Source organism: Sprattus sprattus, assembly GCF_963457725.1.
Source record: "Sprattus sprattus genome assembly, chromosome: 5".
Lineage (NCBI taxonomy): Eukaryota > Metazoa > Chordata > Actinopteri > Clupeiformes > Clupeidae > Sprattus > Sprattus sprattus.
This window is the reverse complement of record NC_137924.1, coordinates 9,530,515-9,548,014: the sequence shown is the minus strand read 5'-3', so window position 1 is coordinate 9,548,014 and position 17,500 is coordinate 9,530,515. Positions and strand designations below refer to the sequence as shown.

At 48.0% G+C, this 17,500-nt stretch overlaps 1 protein-coding gene across 1 annotated transcript in view; it reads right to left on the bottom strand.

The window, feature by feature from the left end:
* Positions 1–17,500, bottom strand: part of adarb1b (adenosine deaminase RNA specific B1b) — a gene marked incomplete at both ends in the record, with an annotated part of 34,585 nt that overhangs the window by 6,135 nt on the left and 10,950 nt on the right. Inside the window, 6 exons of the mRNA XM_080839640.1 lie at positions 3–171; positions 1,201–1,352; positions 1,513–1,681; positions 1,822–1,936; positions 4,427–5,361; positions 10,400–10,474. Of these exons, the coding sequence (XP_080695766.1) occupies positions 3–171; positions 1,201–1,352; positions 1,513–1,681; positions 1,822–1,936; positions 4,427–5,361; positions 10,400–10,474 (1,615 nt within the window). The remainder of the gene's footprint in view (positions 1–2; positions 172–1,200; positions 1,353–1,512; positions 1,682–1,821; positions 1,937–4,426; positions 5,362–10,399; positions 10,475–17,500) is intronic.

Genomic DNA, 17,500 nt, shown 5'->3' with positions numbered 1-17,500 from the left:
ACCTGGCGATCTTATCGCTGCAGGACATGGTGAGCAGCCTCTCGCCCTGCAGGACGCCGTCCCATGTCTGGATGGTGTTGCTGGTGCGCACCGGGATGGTGCCCTCTCCTGACTCGATCTTGGTCCGCAGCTGCCCCCTGGCCTTGCGGTTAGGATGCCTGTCCCCTTGGTCTGGGGATGAGAGAGAGAGAGAAGAGAGAGAGAGAGAGAGAGAGAGAGCGAGAGAGAGAAAGATAGATAGAGAGTTAACTCAACTGGGCTTTGGGTTCTGAGAAGCTCCAGAATCTTAAAATATGAGCCTCCGAGCATTTTCACTATTCCTAGGGATTCACAGGCCAGTGGGCTCCATCAATCTTAAGACGAATGGACGGCACAGACTCGTGTGGCTGCTGCGGCTCTGTGATGGACAGTCCCAGCAGAAGTGTGGCCTCGTACAATGGGATCGACCGGCGCTACAAATGACTTAAAATATGACACGCGACCGGTGGTAATCAACAAACACAGAAATGAGACTAAGCCAGCTAGCTAATTAAAACGATGTGGAGCTTTTGTTTGTTACAAGCAGTCAAACATCTGAAGGAAGGCTTAATTAAGTTTGAATTTTCTTTCGTTTCCCCCCCCCCTTGATACATGGCTTGTCAGACAGTCAAATGGAACGTGAAGCTCAACTGGAGCTCTGTTTGGGATGTCACTCCAGAGGTTGCTACCACAGCTGTTGTTTTGTGCAAAGCCTACAGTGTGGGATTATTCCATGCATGGAAATCATCCAAGAGGGGTTTATTAGAGACACTACCAGACCAGTCAATAAGGACCACGTGCTGCTTCCGTGAATGGGTCGTAGTTGAGTGTAGCATTACTTGATCATGTGCCTGAAACTAGTGTTTACATTCTAGTAGTCTGTTGTGTAAGGTCTCGGAGCACGATAAATCAGACTTGTGACTTTGCTCTGGCCTGAAATGAAGGGGCACCCCCGCACCCGTTTGCCCGTCTCGAGTAAAAGTGCCCCTCAGAGGAAAAGAAAAAAAAATATATATATATTATTTTTAATTTTTTTCCCTCGGCGGGGCACTTTTACTCGAGGAGGGCAAACTGGCAGTTGCCCAAGCAACCGTAGCACACTCCTGTGCACGTCCCTCATGGGCACAGTGAGTGCTGGGGTTGATGCCTCCAGAGTGCTCTGGATGGGTCGTGTCTACCTACCCTCGACCGCTGCCTCGTGTGGGGAGAAGATGCGGGCGTCTCCGCAGGGAGAGGTGCTGATGTAGAGGTGGAACTGCACGTTGTCCTTCAGCCTGTAGCCGTGCTTCTCGCACTGCGTGAAGATGGACTTCTGCTGGTCCTCTTTGCTGGCACTGGGGGGAAACAAAAGTTCCAACAATCAAAACAAAGGTTGAACAATCACGCTAACAACCAGATGGAAAAAGTGGAGCTCTTTCAACACAACTTATTTGCAACAACTAGTATTGTAACACAAGACACGATCTCCACACACGGTTTTAAGCGGACCCCTACCAGAGGAAGAACTCCAGCTGCGTGTAAAGGTATCGGATGAGGGAGCGGCGGGAGATGATCTCAGCGTGGCAGTCATTAAGCGCCAGGCCACGGTCGCTCATGTACTCGCCGTTTATACACTTGGTCCCCGTCGAGACGCAGATCACCTGGGCCTCTTTCACGTCGGTGCCTGGGAGTGACAGTGGAGGGAGAAGGGAGCGGGAGAGTTTTCGTTCGCCACATTAGCCGTTAATGCCGTTACTGAAAAAGAAACAGTACGCATCACTGGCTGCATTCCGTGCACGCATTAGGTGAGGCAGTAAAGCGTACCTGTTGTCATGACAACCCCCGCCAGGACTTTCCGCCGCGCGTGGGGCGATGTGAAGTTGTCCGTCAGCTCGCTGAACTTGTCCACCACCAGACGGGAGACTGCGTCGGCTAGAACCTGAGACGCCACACACAGTCATGAAACACATCCAGCTGAGCCAAACCAAGCTACATTAACCTTCCCTTCCAGAACTAACGCTGGTAGTGGACACATGCTGAAGAAACAATACCAACACAGACAAGGACACACTGTCTTCCTAGAAAGTTCACCAGAAAGTTGCCATTCCAGAGATACAATGGTATATGTTTAACTTTTTTGCTTGAAAAAGAAATACATTTAATGAGCACAGTGAAAACAATGCCTACAGAAGACCTAAAAATGTCATTTTGGGAGACACTGCAAAAAAAAGAAACATTGAAAAAACACCCTCAAGTGAAAAAAAATGTCTTTTCTTGACAGTGCCCTTAGCTTTCACTCTTTTTCATTCATTGCTAATATGGCAGAAAATGATTATACCCACAGAAACGTCCATGGCTGAGTGGGTGCAAATTAAAGAGATTAGTCCAGTATGACTTCCAGAGCACTTGAGAATCCTTTGCACTAAGAATTTGACTCCTGAATGCAGGACTGGTGATGTGTTGTCACAGAAATGTCGGTATTAGTCCCTTAGAGAGGGATACGCAGAAAAAGAAAAAAAAAAAAAGTCTGGTAAAAACAGGACAGCACAGCACAGCTCAGGGGCATCTCACACAGGCAGTTAAACTAAGCATTCTATCACTCCAGATTTCCATGCTTTTCTAATTAGTGCGAACGCCATTGAGGGCACCTCTGAGCACAGTTGAAGGTAAATTAAATAAATATTAACAGAGAGAGAATTAATTGGTCAATTAGAGGCTGTCACATCTTCCGTGGGAGAAGCAAAGAGAACCAGGCCAATCAGTGACAGGCGGAGGGGGTGGTGTTCGTGGTGGCAGTATGGAGGAGAGCAATCCTCGCAAAATAAAGATAAAGAGGGAAATGGAAAGCACAATGCTCTCTCACTTTTTTGACGGGCCGCTGTAGCGGCAGTCTGGCATTGGCTGCTTTGCCTTGAAGTCTAGACCCACTGGAACAATCAATTCAGTGATGACATCTTATATAAGGCAACCTCCATTCTTCTCACACCCCTACTGCCCAGCCCTCAAACGCTTCCCCCCTGCCTTCCTTCCACTGAAACAAATTTGTTCCTGTTATCTGACCGTGGATAAAGCTTTATTGGCAGGATGTTCTGCAAACAGGAATCAGATCATGACGCGTGTCAGATTAAACAGTGCTCGATTTTAACTGGACCTGTCATGCAGAGAGAGAGAGAGAAAGGGAGAGAGAGAGCGAGCGAGAAAGAGAGAGAGAAAGAAAGAAAGAAAGAAAGAGAGCGAAAGAGAGAGAAACAAAGAAAGAAAGAAAGAAAGAAAGAAAGAAAGAGAGGAAGAAAGCGAGAGCGAGAGAGAGAGAAACCTTCCAGACAAAGGAGTCCACTGGCATGAACCAGCTGCAGACTGGACAGGTCAGTGTAAATTGTCTTGTTTTAACATGGGAGAGGCAGAGATGTTAATTTAGATTGCAGTATTCTGGCGGCCGTGGTTTATCAGGACTGGGGGGATTAGAGGCTAGGATTAGGAGATACGTTCACAGATGTCTCCTTCTGAAAAAAAGTGGCAGGATTCACTGATCTGCAAAATGGCTCTGTTTCATCCGTTTCAAAGCCTGGCCCAACTTAATATCAATCCATCTTCATTTTCAATCAATGGTTCAGAGCCAAAAAGACAAACAAAGGCTAGACAGCCTGAAAGTGGAGCCCACCCAGCCTTTGATGAGTAGATGGAGGAGTTCAGGAACATCAAGTGAGGACCAAAGATGAGGTAAACTGATGGGTATTTATATTTGGAAAGACTTCACTTAACTGCTCAGATGGCCTCAAATGAGATGGCATCATTTAAAGGCATGGAGATATGAGAGCTATTCATCTCCTCGGTTCCATTAGAATAAATAAATGTTAAAGTTAGACGGACTGTAATGCAACGTCTTGTCAACTTCTGAAACTATGGAAGCAGCGATCTGCTTGTCAAAAACACATCCCCGAGGACTGTGATATGCTTCTTTGAATTGAATAATGGATACACTAGACACTTTTTGAAACTAAATAAGTAAACAATAACACATAAAAAGGAATGTTTTGTGCTTGAGCATCCATTATGCAGCAAATAGGCCTAGTTTTCTAGAGTGCAAGGTGCTTGTCTAAGAATTTGGATCCCAATTTGTTGGGACTGAAGAGTCTATGAGGAGTTCCTTGCCTTGGACCATTGCTTGTTTGCTTTTGGGTGAAGGGGGGAGGGGATGACAGTGGTACGCGAGTGGTACGCGAGGTAGTGAAGTTGTTCAGTAATCATAAGGTTGCTAGTTCGATTCCCTGTCGAAGTGTCCTTGAGCAAGACACTGAACTCCTAGTTGCTCCTGATGTGCAGTGTGCCGTCAGTGTAGATTTAAAAATGTGTATAAATCCTTGTAAGTCACTTTGGATAAAAGCGTCTGCTAAATGTAAATGTAAATGGATGAGGCGCAGGCTCTTACCTGTGGGAGGTGCAGCTGAAGGCCCTCTCTGGGGATGGGCTGGCGGGAGGGCGTCTGGTCCAGCTGCATGTTGAAGAGGGCCGAGAGAGCAGCCTGAGCAGCGCGGGCCTTGGCCAGCTTCTTATTGCGACCTGAGCCCTCGAACGTCTGGGAGTCCACGGTGACGGACATGACAAAGTTCTTGGCGTGGCTCTCGCCGCTCTCCGAGACGAACTCGTACTTGAGGCCCGGCCGCAGCTCGTTGAGGATCATGACCGGGTTCTTGCCGCTGGAGGGGGAGCTGAAGCTGGAAGGGGGTGGCAGCGGTGCCTGCGCGAGGCTGTTGCTGCCCGGGCCGGGCGGCATGGGGTACTCCCCGAGCGCGTTCAGCGACCCGTTCCCGTTTGAACCTAAGTAGAAGGAGTCCTCGGGCTGCGCCGGCGTCTCGAAGCCGTTGAAAAGCATGTCGGGAAAGTCGGCCTGATCCGAGGTGAAGTCCGTGTTGACGGTGAGCGTGCGGCCCATGGCCAGGTGCGCCTCGGAGGCGTTGGGGAACTGCACGAAGGAGCGCAGCGCCTTCTCGGCGGCGTTCAGCTTGGCCTTCTTCTTGGTGGGGCCTGACCCCTCGAACTGCTGGCCGTTGACCTCGACGGTCATGACGAAGACGGGCGCGTGCACGGGACCCGTCTGGGAGAGCAGCTTGTACTGCAGGCCGGGCTTGATCTCGTTCAGCTGCATCAGCGCATTCTTGGGCAGTACGGGCCCCGGGGTTTTCTTGCGCTTCTTGGGCCTGAACTTGGAGTGCGCGTGGCCATTATTGCCCTCCTCTAGCGGGCGCTTGCGGCTGCCCCCGCCGCCCGCACCGCCGTTGGGGAGCTGCTCGGCCACGGCGGCCCCCTCCTTGGAGGAGACGTTGTCCAGGTTGCGGTTTTCCTTTACGTCGGTGCTGCACGAACCTGCGGTGCCCAGAAAGAGTAACTTACAACGCCTTCGTTGCAGGATCTTGTAAATGTAAAATTTATAGATTCCTTTATTGCTCTTTGTAACAGAACAAGTGATGTGTGTTCCTCCTCTCCCATTTTTGTTATTGTGTTTTTTGGGGTCTTTTTTTTTCTGGAACAGATGTGTGACAGTTTGGCTTGGGGGGGGGTCTAATTCTGACATGTTTCAAATATCAGCTAATAAAAGCTAATACTTTTGGAACTGCTCTGTACCCTTTTTACTGGAACAGAAAAGAATAATTAAAACAATTAGGGAAGATTATGAACTATGAAATTCTAAATTATCATAATGATTGGGCTTTAATTAGCAGTGTACTTTGGGCATTTGGTATGCAACTAATGGCTCATTTAAAGAGATATTAATCATTTTTATTACAGTCATAGAAAAGTGGCATGGCACGGTACTAAATTTAAATTGTTCTGGTCCCCAAACTACTGAGAATTATAGCATATGGAAAAGTTCTGCTTAAAAGAACCTTGAATGATGTAGGCCTATATTTATAATTGACCACCCCATTCGTTTTGCTACTGTGCTATGCACTGAAATGTTAGTTATAGGCTACTTTAAGAATAATGGAAGTAAAAAGGATAAGTGATATCATTATGCATGTTCCACAAAGGAAGGCAGTAGGGATAAACTCCATGATGAAGCTAAAATGAACCCCGTTCCCGTATGGCTTAACTGCAGTATTGAGTGCTGACTTAGGTATTCAAACAGGAAGTGAAATGGGAGAGGAATGTAAGTGAGGGTCTGGGGACTAGTCTTCATACACACTTATAACTCCCTAATGCTCCTTCTGTTTCACACACACTCACACACTTACACACACGCTCGCTCTCACACTCACACACACGCACGCACACGCAAACACACACACACACGCACACACACGCACACGCAAACACACACACACACACACTATCTATAGATCTTATCCCTTTTTTAATGATTACTCCCTTCCAGTGTAGTTAGGGTGTACAACGCTCCTATAAATGGTAGTATTTGGGGACAGGGCTTCAGCTGTGCAGTGCTATTGGAGTGAGTTATTCATTGGAACACACATGACCTTGGTCTGTTGACAAAGCTGATGGAACTTTGGCTAAATTTTCATTTATAACATCCTCCAGCAAAAGCTAGATAGGTTACTCCTTTCGGTGCTCAAGTAAAGAGAGAACCGCCCGTGAGAGAGAAAAGGGGAAAAGGAGGAGGAGGAGGAGGAGGTGGAGGAGGAAGAGGGTATTTGGGAAGGCAACAAAGCTGGACAGAGTGTGAAGGGGAGAGGGAGAGGGATCTGAAAGGAAAACACATCAGGAGAAGGAGGAGGGAGAAAGACAGAGAGAGAGAGAGAGATAGAGAGAGAGAGAGAGAGAGAGTGTGAGAGAGAGAGAGTGTGCGAGAGAGAGAGAGAGAGGGGGGTGGGAAGAGGCAAAGAAACACCGAGAAAAGACAGAGCAGAGAACACAAAGACAGGGAACAAGCCCATATAAATCGTTTCCCTCTCACACTCAGACACACTCACACAGACACAGACACAAACACAGAGAATCTGGCCAAGTGGCAGGGCACCATTTCTCCCACATCTCTCTCATCTCATCAAAGCCCATCTATTTCTGTCTGACATTTTCTGTGATGGAGAAAGGGCCTTCTCAAGACTGAAACCGCATGTTGATGTAGCAAACTAGGGCTGAGACTAGGGCTGAGTTAAAGCCCCAGTTATGTTGCATAAGATGGTTGAGCAGCCTCCTTCCCCCCCGAGATCTGAGCTTTTCCGCGGCTCTATACGGGGGCATTCTGTCAACTTAAAAACAGGGCTGAACCCCTCAACCTCTCACAGTAGCTGCTAATCACAAACTAACTCTAATTTCCTTGCATATTAAAATGGAGGGCACATCCCAGAAGCAGAAAGGGGAAGAGATCTTAAGTACTCTCACAAGTTCTGTAGAAGAAAGGGGCTTTGTGAAGCTCCTCTGGAGATTGTCTGTCTGTCAGAACCTATGCACAGCACTCGGGTTCGTTCAGGAGAGACCATGAGAGAATGAGAGCGCAAGAGCAGTGGAGCAAAAGAGCATATTTCGTGTGTGTGTGTGTGTGTGTGTGTGAGTGTGTGTATGTGTGTGTGTGAGTGTGTGTATGTGTGTGTGTATGCTCACTAATGAAATAACATCATCCTAAACCCCCTGAAAACTAAAAAAAGATGAGAGATCACAGTCAGTATGACATTTATAACTGTCTGTATGCATACACGCCACAGTGTCATTAACTTGATTTATCTTGGTTTCATGAGCGCCATCTCATAGACGTACACATCCAACCAGCCATCCATCTATTTATCTATCCACCTATAGCAAATTCAAGCAAGAAAACGAATCAAAACGCTAAACATTTTAGAGAATACTGCCAAATAAATGGAGCCTGTTAAGATGATACATATATCCCGAGCGCATATATACTCAAACACACACACAGGAAACCTGATCTAGAATTAATAATACATGTTTTGGTGGGCATTCTGACAATCAAATTAACCCAGAGACAAACTGCCAAAGCAGCTGGATACTGTAGGGGCACAGTAATGGGCACAGTAATTCAGTGGTGTGTGTGTGTGTGTGTGTGTGTGTGTGTGTGTGTGTGTGTGTTTGTGTGTGTGTGTATGGGATCCAATCCACTCCCTCTGACTGAGTTCCCATCATCACACTGATGCATTCTACAGCAAGGGAAGCGTGCCAGTGGATATCCCCAACAGGAAAGTGTGAGGGTGTGTCTCTGTGTGTCCAACAGCCACGGCTCCTCACACATGGGCATGACATGACAGTACAGTCAGTGCTTTGTCCCAATGCGGTAGGCGGCCATCCTAGCTAGCATTAAACATGACAAGGTGTGAAGGTGTGTGTCTGTGCCTTTGTGTGTACGACAGCCATAAATATTCACACGACACACACAACCGAGGCTAGCACGTATTGTGGCTGTGGAGGAGGTCTGCCTATCCCTCCACATCGCTCCCCTTAATCACTGGCACCATCTGCTGCCTCTCCTCTCCCTGCTCAGGAGAGGGGCCAACATCATGTCCCCCTCCACACCCCCTCTCACACCAGGGGGGCCACTTCAATTATCCATGGCAGAAAAGGGGCAAGAGCAAGGCTCCAGGTCGTCCTCAGCGCACAGAATAATTTATGCCTTGAGAGTGGTAATTATCATGACAACCTGCAGGGGAGTAGTCTCTGTCTCTGATTTGTGCATGCATGTTTGAGTGTGTGTGTGTGTGTGTGTGTGGGTGTGTGTGTGCATGTGCGCATGTTTGTGTGTGTGCATGTTTGTGTGTGTGCGCGTGCGCGTGCGTGTGTGCATGTTTGTGTGTGTGTGTGTGAGTGTGTGTGTGTGTGTGTGCGTGCGTGCGTTCGTGCATGATGTTTGTGTGTGTGTGTGTGTGTGTGTGGGGGGGGTTGGGGGGTTGCTCTGCTTACAGCTAAGTTGAGGCACACAAGGACAGGGGAGCAGGTGAGGGAGGGAGGGGTGAGCCACTCCTGAAGCCGAAACGGCTGTTGAAGGTTGAAGCGGCGCAAGTAATCTCCCCTCTTAGCATAGTGTCAGCGTTCTGCTCGACTAGAGCCAGGCTGCAGGTGGATCTGATCACATTTGTCACCTGAGCAAGGGTCCTGCTGTAGCCCGCTGACAGGCCGGTACCTCAGGGGTCATGGCCACATTTATTCCCTTGCACTATCCCCCCCCCACCTCTTTCTCATCTGCACCCAACACTTCTCAGAGAGATGTTCAATTTCTTGGAGCGGAGGCATCTCATTACCGCGTCGCTGCGTGCTCCACTCGACAGAGCGGCTCACAGCGACGCCGAGAGAGCCTTCCGGAGCCTTCTGGAGCCTCTTAATGTTTCAGGAGGACACGCCATGTTCTATTCCAGAACAGCATCGCCACTGGGCGACTCACACTAGAACAGTTTGTTAGCATGTGTTAGCGTTTGCCTCCGTGGGCAGTGAGAGCCTAACTTGGCTGTGTGTATCTGTGAGGAATCTAAATAGGAACCTGTCCGATTCACCTCAGCAGGTGGGGGGTGGGGGGGTGAGGGGGGGATGAGGGGGGGGGGGGGGAGTGTCTCTTAACAAATCGCCCCTCGTCTCGTTTTGTCAGCAGGGCTGCGCTGAGGGGAGAGAGTGACATGACAATGGAGGCTAGCGTTTCGGCACCGCCACCGCCTCGGTCTCAGCATCCATCTTTTAATGCAAAAATGTCTATTCATCTCGCTGCTGAATATCCATAGATGAAGTCTTTCAAAGGGCTATGATAAAATACAGCCTGCTCCTATAGGCTGCAGCCTGATCAAAATCCCGTGGAAGAATATCTTTTAACTCTGACGGTATCTAAAAGGTAGTATTTTACCAGGAAAATAGGGTGCTAATCTTTGAGTTCCCACAGAAAAATGGGAAGGGTAGATATTTTAATGACTTTTTTCAGAAAGTAAAAGTCAGGGAAAGTTTACTTTTCCCAATTCCCTTGGGCACCATAGTTACACCCAAGGCGAGATATATGGCTTCGACACAAGCTAAGTCCTTTCTAAATCTAATTTCTTTTTTGACTTCAGTCTTCAGTCATAAGGACACTTGCTATAAAATAACTATGAGCGCTATAAAGCTGTTCTAGAAGATCTCCAATTTTAAGTAATGTTTATATTTGATAAGGTAGCTAATAGTGAGTTAAGTTTGCAATGATGGATCAAGACTTAAGTCCAGAGATGACTTCACATGAGTTTACACAAAAGTGCAGAGTGTTTACATCCCAGTAAAGCAGCTGTGAGGAGGTTTGTTAATAAAGGGCCTTAAAATGTCCATGTGTGTATGAGTAAATGACAGAGAGGGAGAGGAGAGGGGGGAGTAAGTGTGTTTGCTTGACTGTGTGTAAGTGTGTTTGTTTGTGTGTGTGTGTGTGTGTGTGTGTGTGTGTGTGTGTTTGTTAGAGTGTGTGTACACAGTATGAGGCACTCACTCATGTTCTCCTCCTCGTCCACATCCATGCTGAAGAGCTTCTGCTGCCCCCGGACCTGACGAGCTCCCGCTCGACCTGCAACATACATCAAGCCACAGCACTGTCAGGCAAGCACACACAGACACACACACCGACGCTAGCACACACACACACAAATCAAAGCAGTGTAGGAGTGGCACATGTGCACACACACACACACACACACACACACACACACACACACACACACAAACACGAGCACACACAGACCCATAATGAGGATAGGTCAGTATATAATGAAATACCTACCCCAATCTTACATAGCCATAAACAGTTAAAGAAAGCTCTGACTCATCCTTAAGTCTTAGGCAGACAGCATTCTAACACGTAACACCCCAGTCCGCATAAACGTGAGAACACGTGTGTACACACACAAACACACACACACACACACACACACACACACACACACACACACACACACACACGCTCAAAGTTAAATGGGCACGTTGCCTTTGCCGGGTGACGGCCAAGTTGGACGGTGATAAAGAGCCAGAGAGAGAGAGGAAGGAGGCGGCGGCGGGCGAATGGAAATGAAAAAGTGCTCGCTATGAGGTTAAGCCTACAGTAAGTGAATAAATATTCAACAGCGGAAACTAATCTCCCAGGGAGAGGGCCGCGGCTCCGCGGCTGACAGGCCGTAATAGCGGGAGCAGTCTATTGTGACTTTAATATCCATTCGATTAGACCTCATTTCGGCTGCCTCGCGGGAAAAATATACCCCTATTGACATCAACAGGCTTTCAAGCTCTCTGAAGACATGGGTGCAGGACAGCGTCGAAGGGAAATGCTGTATATGTATGTATGTATGCGGGGGGAAAAAAATGAGATGGTATGGAAGAAAAATCTACATATCCAATATACAAAGACACAAAGGCACTCTCTGCCTTTACATATACATTTGGTAAGATCCCACTTCAGAAATAGGAACTTAATCTAGATCACAAGTGCCCACAGGAGATGGGGAGTTATTATTATGTGCTAGGCTTAGTAGTGTAAATTGTAGCATTCTGTGCTGTACTACAGGAGGTCGTAAGGGACAGAACGCAGTCATGGGGACAGTCAGAAGGGACAGACTGAGCAGAATCTGGAAAATGGGTCAGGACTTCAGGACTTGAGCTCAAGGAGAAACCAAGGGCAAGTCTTACAGCATGACCATGGGGTAGTGTCACGTTTAATTGCACCACCTTTGGGGAAAAAAATGTGTTTGCTTCTAATTTCATGATTAATTACAACCGACCAACAACCAACCGAACAATGGCACTGTTTGAGTATAAAGTAGGGTTGGAGTTTAAATAATACATTTATTATAGTAAAAAAGGTCAGCTTGCCTTTTGGAATAACCAGTGGGGCACTGAAGCCTTGAAGCTTGTGTCAGACACAGCATATTCCAGTGTGCACAAACCCGCCACATTAGTAATGACCACACAATGTGCCACTACCCCAAGAGCAAACAACCACAGATACAAGGCAACATTGCTGACAAGGCCTGATTCTTACAGACCGCCTGAGAGACAGGTGGTGTGTGCCACGGGACCAAAGCCCAGCGCTGGTGACTCCGAGGCCCAGAGAAGACCAGAGCGAGGCGATGTGGACGCATGTGTGTACACACACACACACACACACACACACAGAGCGAGGCGATTCCACAGCAGATAAAGCAGCTTGTGCTGATGACGGCCTTCTGCTCGGCCCCGTGCACCATTCCTCATGGCCGACACTTTTTAAGCTAAACTAAATGGGCTAATTAATCTGGGCTAATGGTGGGTGACAGCAAATATGCTACCACAATTATTACCCTATTAAAGATTAATATTCCGTGGGAAAATTGAAAAAAAAAGAAAAAGGAAAGACCAGAGCTGGGGGGCAGCTGGGTGGGGGCATCTGCTGAGGTAAGATTCAACTAAATAGTTTTCTGACACGTTAGATGTCCAAGTTTCTTTTTGGATGTCCAGATGTCACAGTTCCTCTACAAAAAAACTGCCTCCCCTTTTCTTCCCTACTTTTGCCCATCTCAAAATGTCTTATTTCTTCCTCTAACCTTGCCTCTTCCCTTCCTTTCCCATTTAGTTTTTTTCTCTCATTCTTTCGGTCCCCTCTCTCTTCTTCATCTTCCATGTCTCCATTTCCAGAGTGCTAATGGCCTGGGTCGATGTGACCGAGCCGGGCAGAGCAGAGCTTGTTCTGGGGCTGTCGCCTTTCATTTGCCCTCCTCTGCCATTCCCCCTTTTTTGGTCATGAATTCATAAACAGCAATGAGATCAACTTCAATCTACAAGTGGTGGTGGTGGGGGGAGGGGGGGGGGGGAGAGAGAGAGAGAGAGAGGAGAGAGGAGAGAGAGAGAGAGAGAGAGCGGGGGCCGCCGCGGTGGCAGTTATGCCGTGGGGTGCAATACATTTTTCATTTGTGCTCAAAGAAGCCGGCACAGCAGGGGCCCAGGCTTGTTCTTCTCACGCAGCCAGGAAGGTCATGGGGAAGACAGGTTCACCACCAGGGAAAGGATGGTGGGGGTTTCTGAGTACCAGCATCACACTCTAGAACCTCACCAGGAAATGCCACCCGTCACCACACACACGTAAGTGCACACACACACACACACACACACACACACACACACACACACACAAAGTTAAATGGGCACGTTGCCTTTGCCGGGTGACGGCCAAGTTGGGCGGTGATAAAGAGCCAGAGAGAGGAGAGAAACGTTGACACCACTACTTCACTCATCCTATCCGACTACAGGGAACTGACACATGGCAGGTGCTAGGACCATGAGGGAGCTGACTGATCCTATTGAGTTGGCACCAATGAGTTGGACCGGGTCTACTGGGGCGAGAGCATCGCTAGTTCAGGCACTGGAGCCAGACAGAACCAACCCTTGGTGTTATTTCAGTTTTGTCAGTTTTTCAGCTTTTCAGCTTGCACAGAGTCAACACACCTTGCACTGATGTTTGGTCAGCCCATTTCAGTCACCCCTGCCCACTGGCCAGACACAACAGAGAGAAACACAGGTGTTTTTATTACCGCAATCATGGAGCCAATAGTTAGGAGTCTGGGTATTGGTACTGGCTAAAATCCACTGTTTCTTATTTATAAAAGAAAAAGGAAAAAAGAAGGGAAACTAAGGTAACATCCATGATTTTTATGTGTCCTTCACCCAGAAGAACAGTTGTGTGGTGCAGAGACAGCACTGTGCCTAGATGCCAGTTAGGAGTCTCTGGGTTTAGATTTATTAAATCAGTTAGGAGTCTCTGGGTTTAGATTTATTAAATCAGTTAGGAGTCTCTGGGTTTAGGTTTATTAAATCAGTTAGGAGTCTCTGGGTTTAGATATATTAAATCAGTTAGGAGTCTCTGGGTTTAGGTTTATTAAATCAGTTAGGAGTCTCTGGGTTTAGATATATTAAATCAGTTAGGAGTCTCTGGGTTTAGGTTTATTAAATCAGTTAGGAGTCTCTGGGTTTAGATGTATTAAATCAGTTAGGAGTCTCTGGGTTTAGATGTATTAAATCAGTTAGGAGTCTCTGGGTTTAGATTTATTAAATCAGTTATGGAGACAAGAAAAACTACCATACCCAGAACCACCGGCCCCATTCTTCCCACCGGAACACAGCACACCTGCTCTTATAGTGACAAACAGTGACATAATTAAAAAGGCTTCCACCTCAAGCGCACACACTCCTTTGAGCCCGGTGTGTGCCCAAGCCTATGGGAGGGACACCTCTCCAGTTTCATGCTTCAAAATTTTAATAACGGTGGCAGAGATGAATGAGCCACTGTCCTCTCACCCCCATGGCAATTTCAGTTTCTCTAAGACGCTGGTTGACGCTTGTTCTCAGCCCTGTAAACAGGAGTAAGGAGGCGAGCATAAAGCAGGCGTCTACAGAGCACTGCGGGATGGCTGACAGCCGGCGTAGGGTGCTGAAGGCTTTAAGTTGACTCAGCTGACATCACACGGTGCTCAGTGGCACGCGCACACACACACACACACACACACACACACACTCTCTCATCAGATGACAGCGGCGCCCGCAACAGTATCAGTGTCTGCGGTGGCGGCTGATGATGAAGGTGCAGTCGGAGGTTGACGCCAGCTTTTCACTCAAACTCTTTAAAGCGGAGAGAGATGAAAAAGCCAAAGCCTACATCCAGATCCGACTTAACGAGGTGTCGTCTCCCGTTTGTGACATGCTAGTTTGAAAGGCAACAGGTGGAGACAAGCTGCTGGAAAAAGACGCACAAAATCCCAAATGATGTTCCAGTTACTGAACATCACATCAAGAAGTAAAGAAATTCGGCTGTGTCGCAGTGCGAAGCAAAAGATGGTGTAGGGATGGGCCCTAAAAACCACCATAACAGCACCCTTCACCAAAACAACTCTCTGTTACAGAAGATCAATATAAATAAAAGGTTTGTGATGAAAGGAGAGAGATAATAGAAGGATTATATATTTTTTTTCTTCATAAGCTTAAAACTAAATCAAATATTCCTTTTCAATTCGACCATCTTTGCGTTGTCTCCTACCTTCCACTCATCTAACTCAAACAGGGTTGAGCAATTAAATATAATTCCACTAAAAACAATGTGTAAGACAGAAACCTGCCCTAAAAACAATGTGTAAGACAGAAACCTTCCCTCAATGGCTTAGTCAGGAACACTTTTACACAGAAACCTTTGACAGGCACCTTCACCTCTGAAGGTCCTTAATGGTCACCACTGGCCAGACTGCTGTTATTATATGGAGCTGTGAGTGCAGCCAGTTGAAGCCCTCAAGCGTGGTGTGATTTCCTGAAGTTGGGCTCCTTCTTACCCGAGGGCACCCACTTAGTCATTCCCCCCACGAGCACCTTGCCAGGCGCTGATGAAGAGATGGAGAGGCGTCGGGGACAGAGCACTTTGCTCCTGACACCCTGCATTGCAGTGCCCTTCCTTAAATTTCTCTTTAATGCCACCTGTCACCAGGGCAGCGGTAGCGAGAGCTTTGGCCTTTCATGGGGAAAAAAGCTTTAGGGAAGGAAAGAAAAAAAATAAACCTGTTTCTAGACTTCTGTTTTTGGCTGTTTTCAGACTTTTCAGCTTCTTTTGTCAGGTTTTGATGTCAGACAAGAGCGTCTGACTCATCGGGGGGGGGGGGGGGGGGGGAGTGCTGGATAAATGTTTCCAGTTTCAAAGGCCTTTCATTCGGCTCCTGTGTCGGGTGCGCGAGGCTCGCTGCAATCTGTTTTGACACGTGGGCCGAATTTACAGCGCCCTAAGCGGCTCATCGCTCTTCCCCTGTCACCGCTGCTGAGCAGGTGTGTGTGTGTGTGTGTGTGTGTGTGTGTGTGTATGTGAGAGAGAGAGGGAGTGTGTGTGTGTCACTTCAGAGGCTGCGCCCGTCCATCAGTCTTACAGTGGTGAAGACTGGAAAAAGGGAGTATTATTAACAATGGTACAAATACGTCTGCCGCGGAGATGAAAAGGGAAAACACCATCCAACTCATGGTTTGTGCAAAAGTCACAGGAAGTCAAAACTTTATCGGCAAGTAATACAAACAAACTGACACCTGTTCTATCTGAATGCCCTGTGGCGTAACGCCCGAGGACCCGGAGATTATTTATAACGAATAACACAGTGGCCAGGGCAGATCAGGTTAGTAGCCTCAAGCACTCAACAGCACAGCCACAATGAATCTTCCATAATAAGAGTGCCAGAGGCGCTGTGGCTGTTTGCTGTATTTGTGTTGGTATGTTGTTGTTGAATATAGCCTTCCACACAGCAAACTGGTCATTACAGGAAACGTCTCGGCGCCTTCTTCATACGGTCTCTATCCTATCAGCCATTTTCAGCACCATGGATAGGGACCACAGTGCCTGTGGCAAACCTGGCCACTGGGGTCCATCTCCATTCATCCTCTGTGTGTGTGTGTGTGTGTGTGTGTGTGTGTGTGTGTGTGTGAGAAAGGCGATGTTTGGGCCATTAGCATCTGCCTTTAGGCAAAGCATTCAGCCGGTCCTGCTCTTGTGCCTCAGTGATGGCATTTCTAATAAGACGAATCAAAGCGTGTGTGTGGAGGGATCGACGAAAAGGAAACGCAGATAAGACTCACAGACCTGAGAGCCATGCGATACTAAAAGCAGCTAAGCCCCGGTCAGAATGGCTGGTTTGGCATGAGCCGCAGTTCTCTCTTTCTGACCTTAAGATTGGAAGTGCTGAGCCCTGAGTTCTAACGGCAGGACCAGGGGATAGAGGCTGAGGGGCTGAAAAGCACTTTTTATAGTACTCAAGGAGTTTAATATTTGACGGCCAGCAGTTCATCACCTGGTTGCTGATGTGGAGGACTGGCGAGGGGAGAAAGAAAAAGAGTATTGCCGATATGAATTTTTTATTTGATAGTTTTATATGAGATTGCTTTCTGAGGGAGAGGCTGTATGAACCTGCAGATGGTCTGGATGGAGAGTGGAAAAAAGCGCACACACATGAACACACACACGCATGCACACACACACACACACACACATACATACACAAACATACAGTTCCTTTCCTTCTACACACACATACACACACACACACACACACACACACACACACACACACACACACACGTCCAGTTTGCCTTCAGGCGTGGCCATAAATCATGAGCGTGCGTGGCTATGAAAGTCTGGCCACGGTGTTTGGGGGGTATGTGGGGGGGAGGGCAATAAACTGCTGCCCGACCCGAGTCCATCACGTCAAGGACGAGTGACCGCCACAGTCACACACACACACACACACACACACACACACACACACACACACACACACACACACACACAGGGGACATGCGACAGCCTGCCACCATCACCACCACTGCCGCTCAGCTTCACCTCCCCATCAATCCCCTCGGTGGGACTTAAAAGATCCCCCCCAACCACCCCCATTCAGTCCCACCCCACCACCCTCCCTCCCAATATTCCTTTATTTCACTGCCACGACACTGCTCCATTTAGGCCGAGAAATATGGCCGCGGCTCTTGGCTCGGGTCCGCACTGCGCTCAGGATTTATGCCGGGCTGCCCCGCCTGCCTCCCCACAACAGAA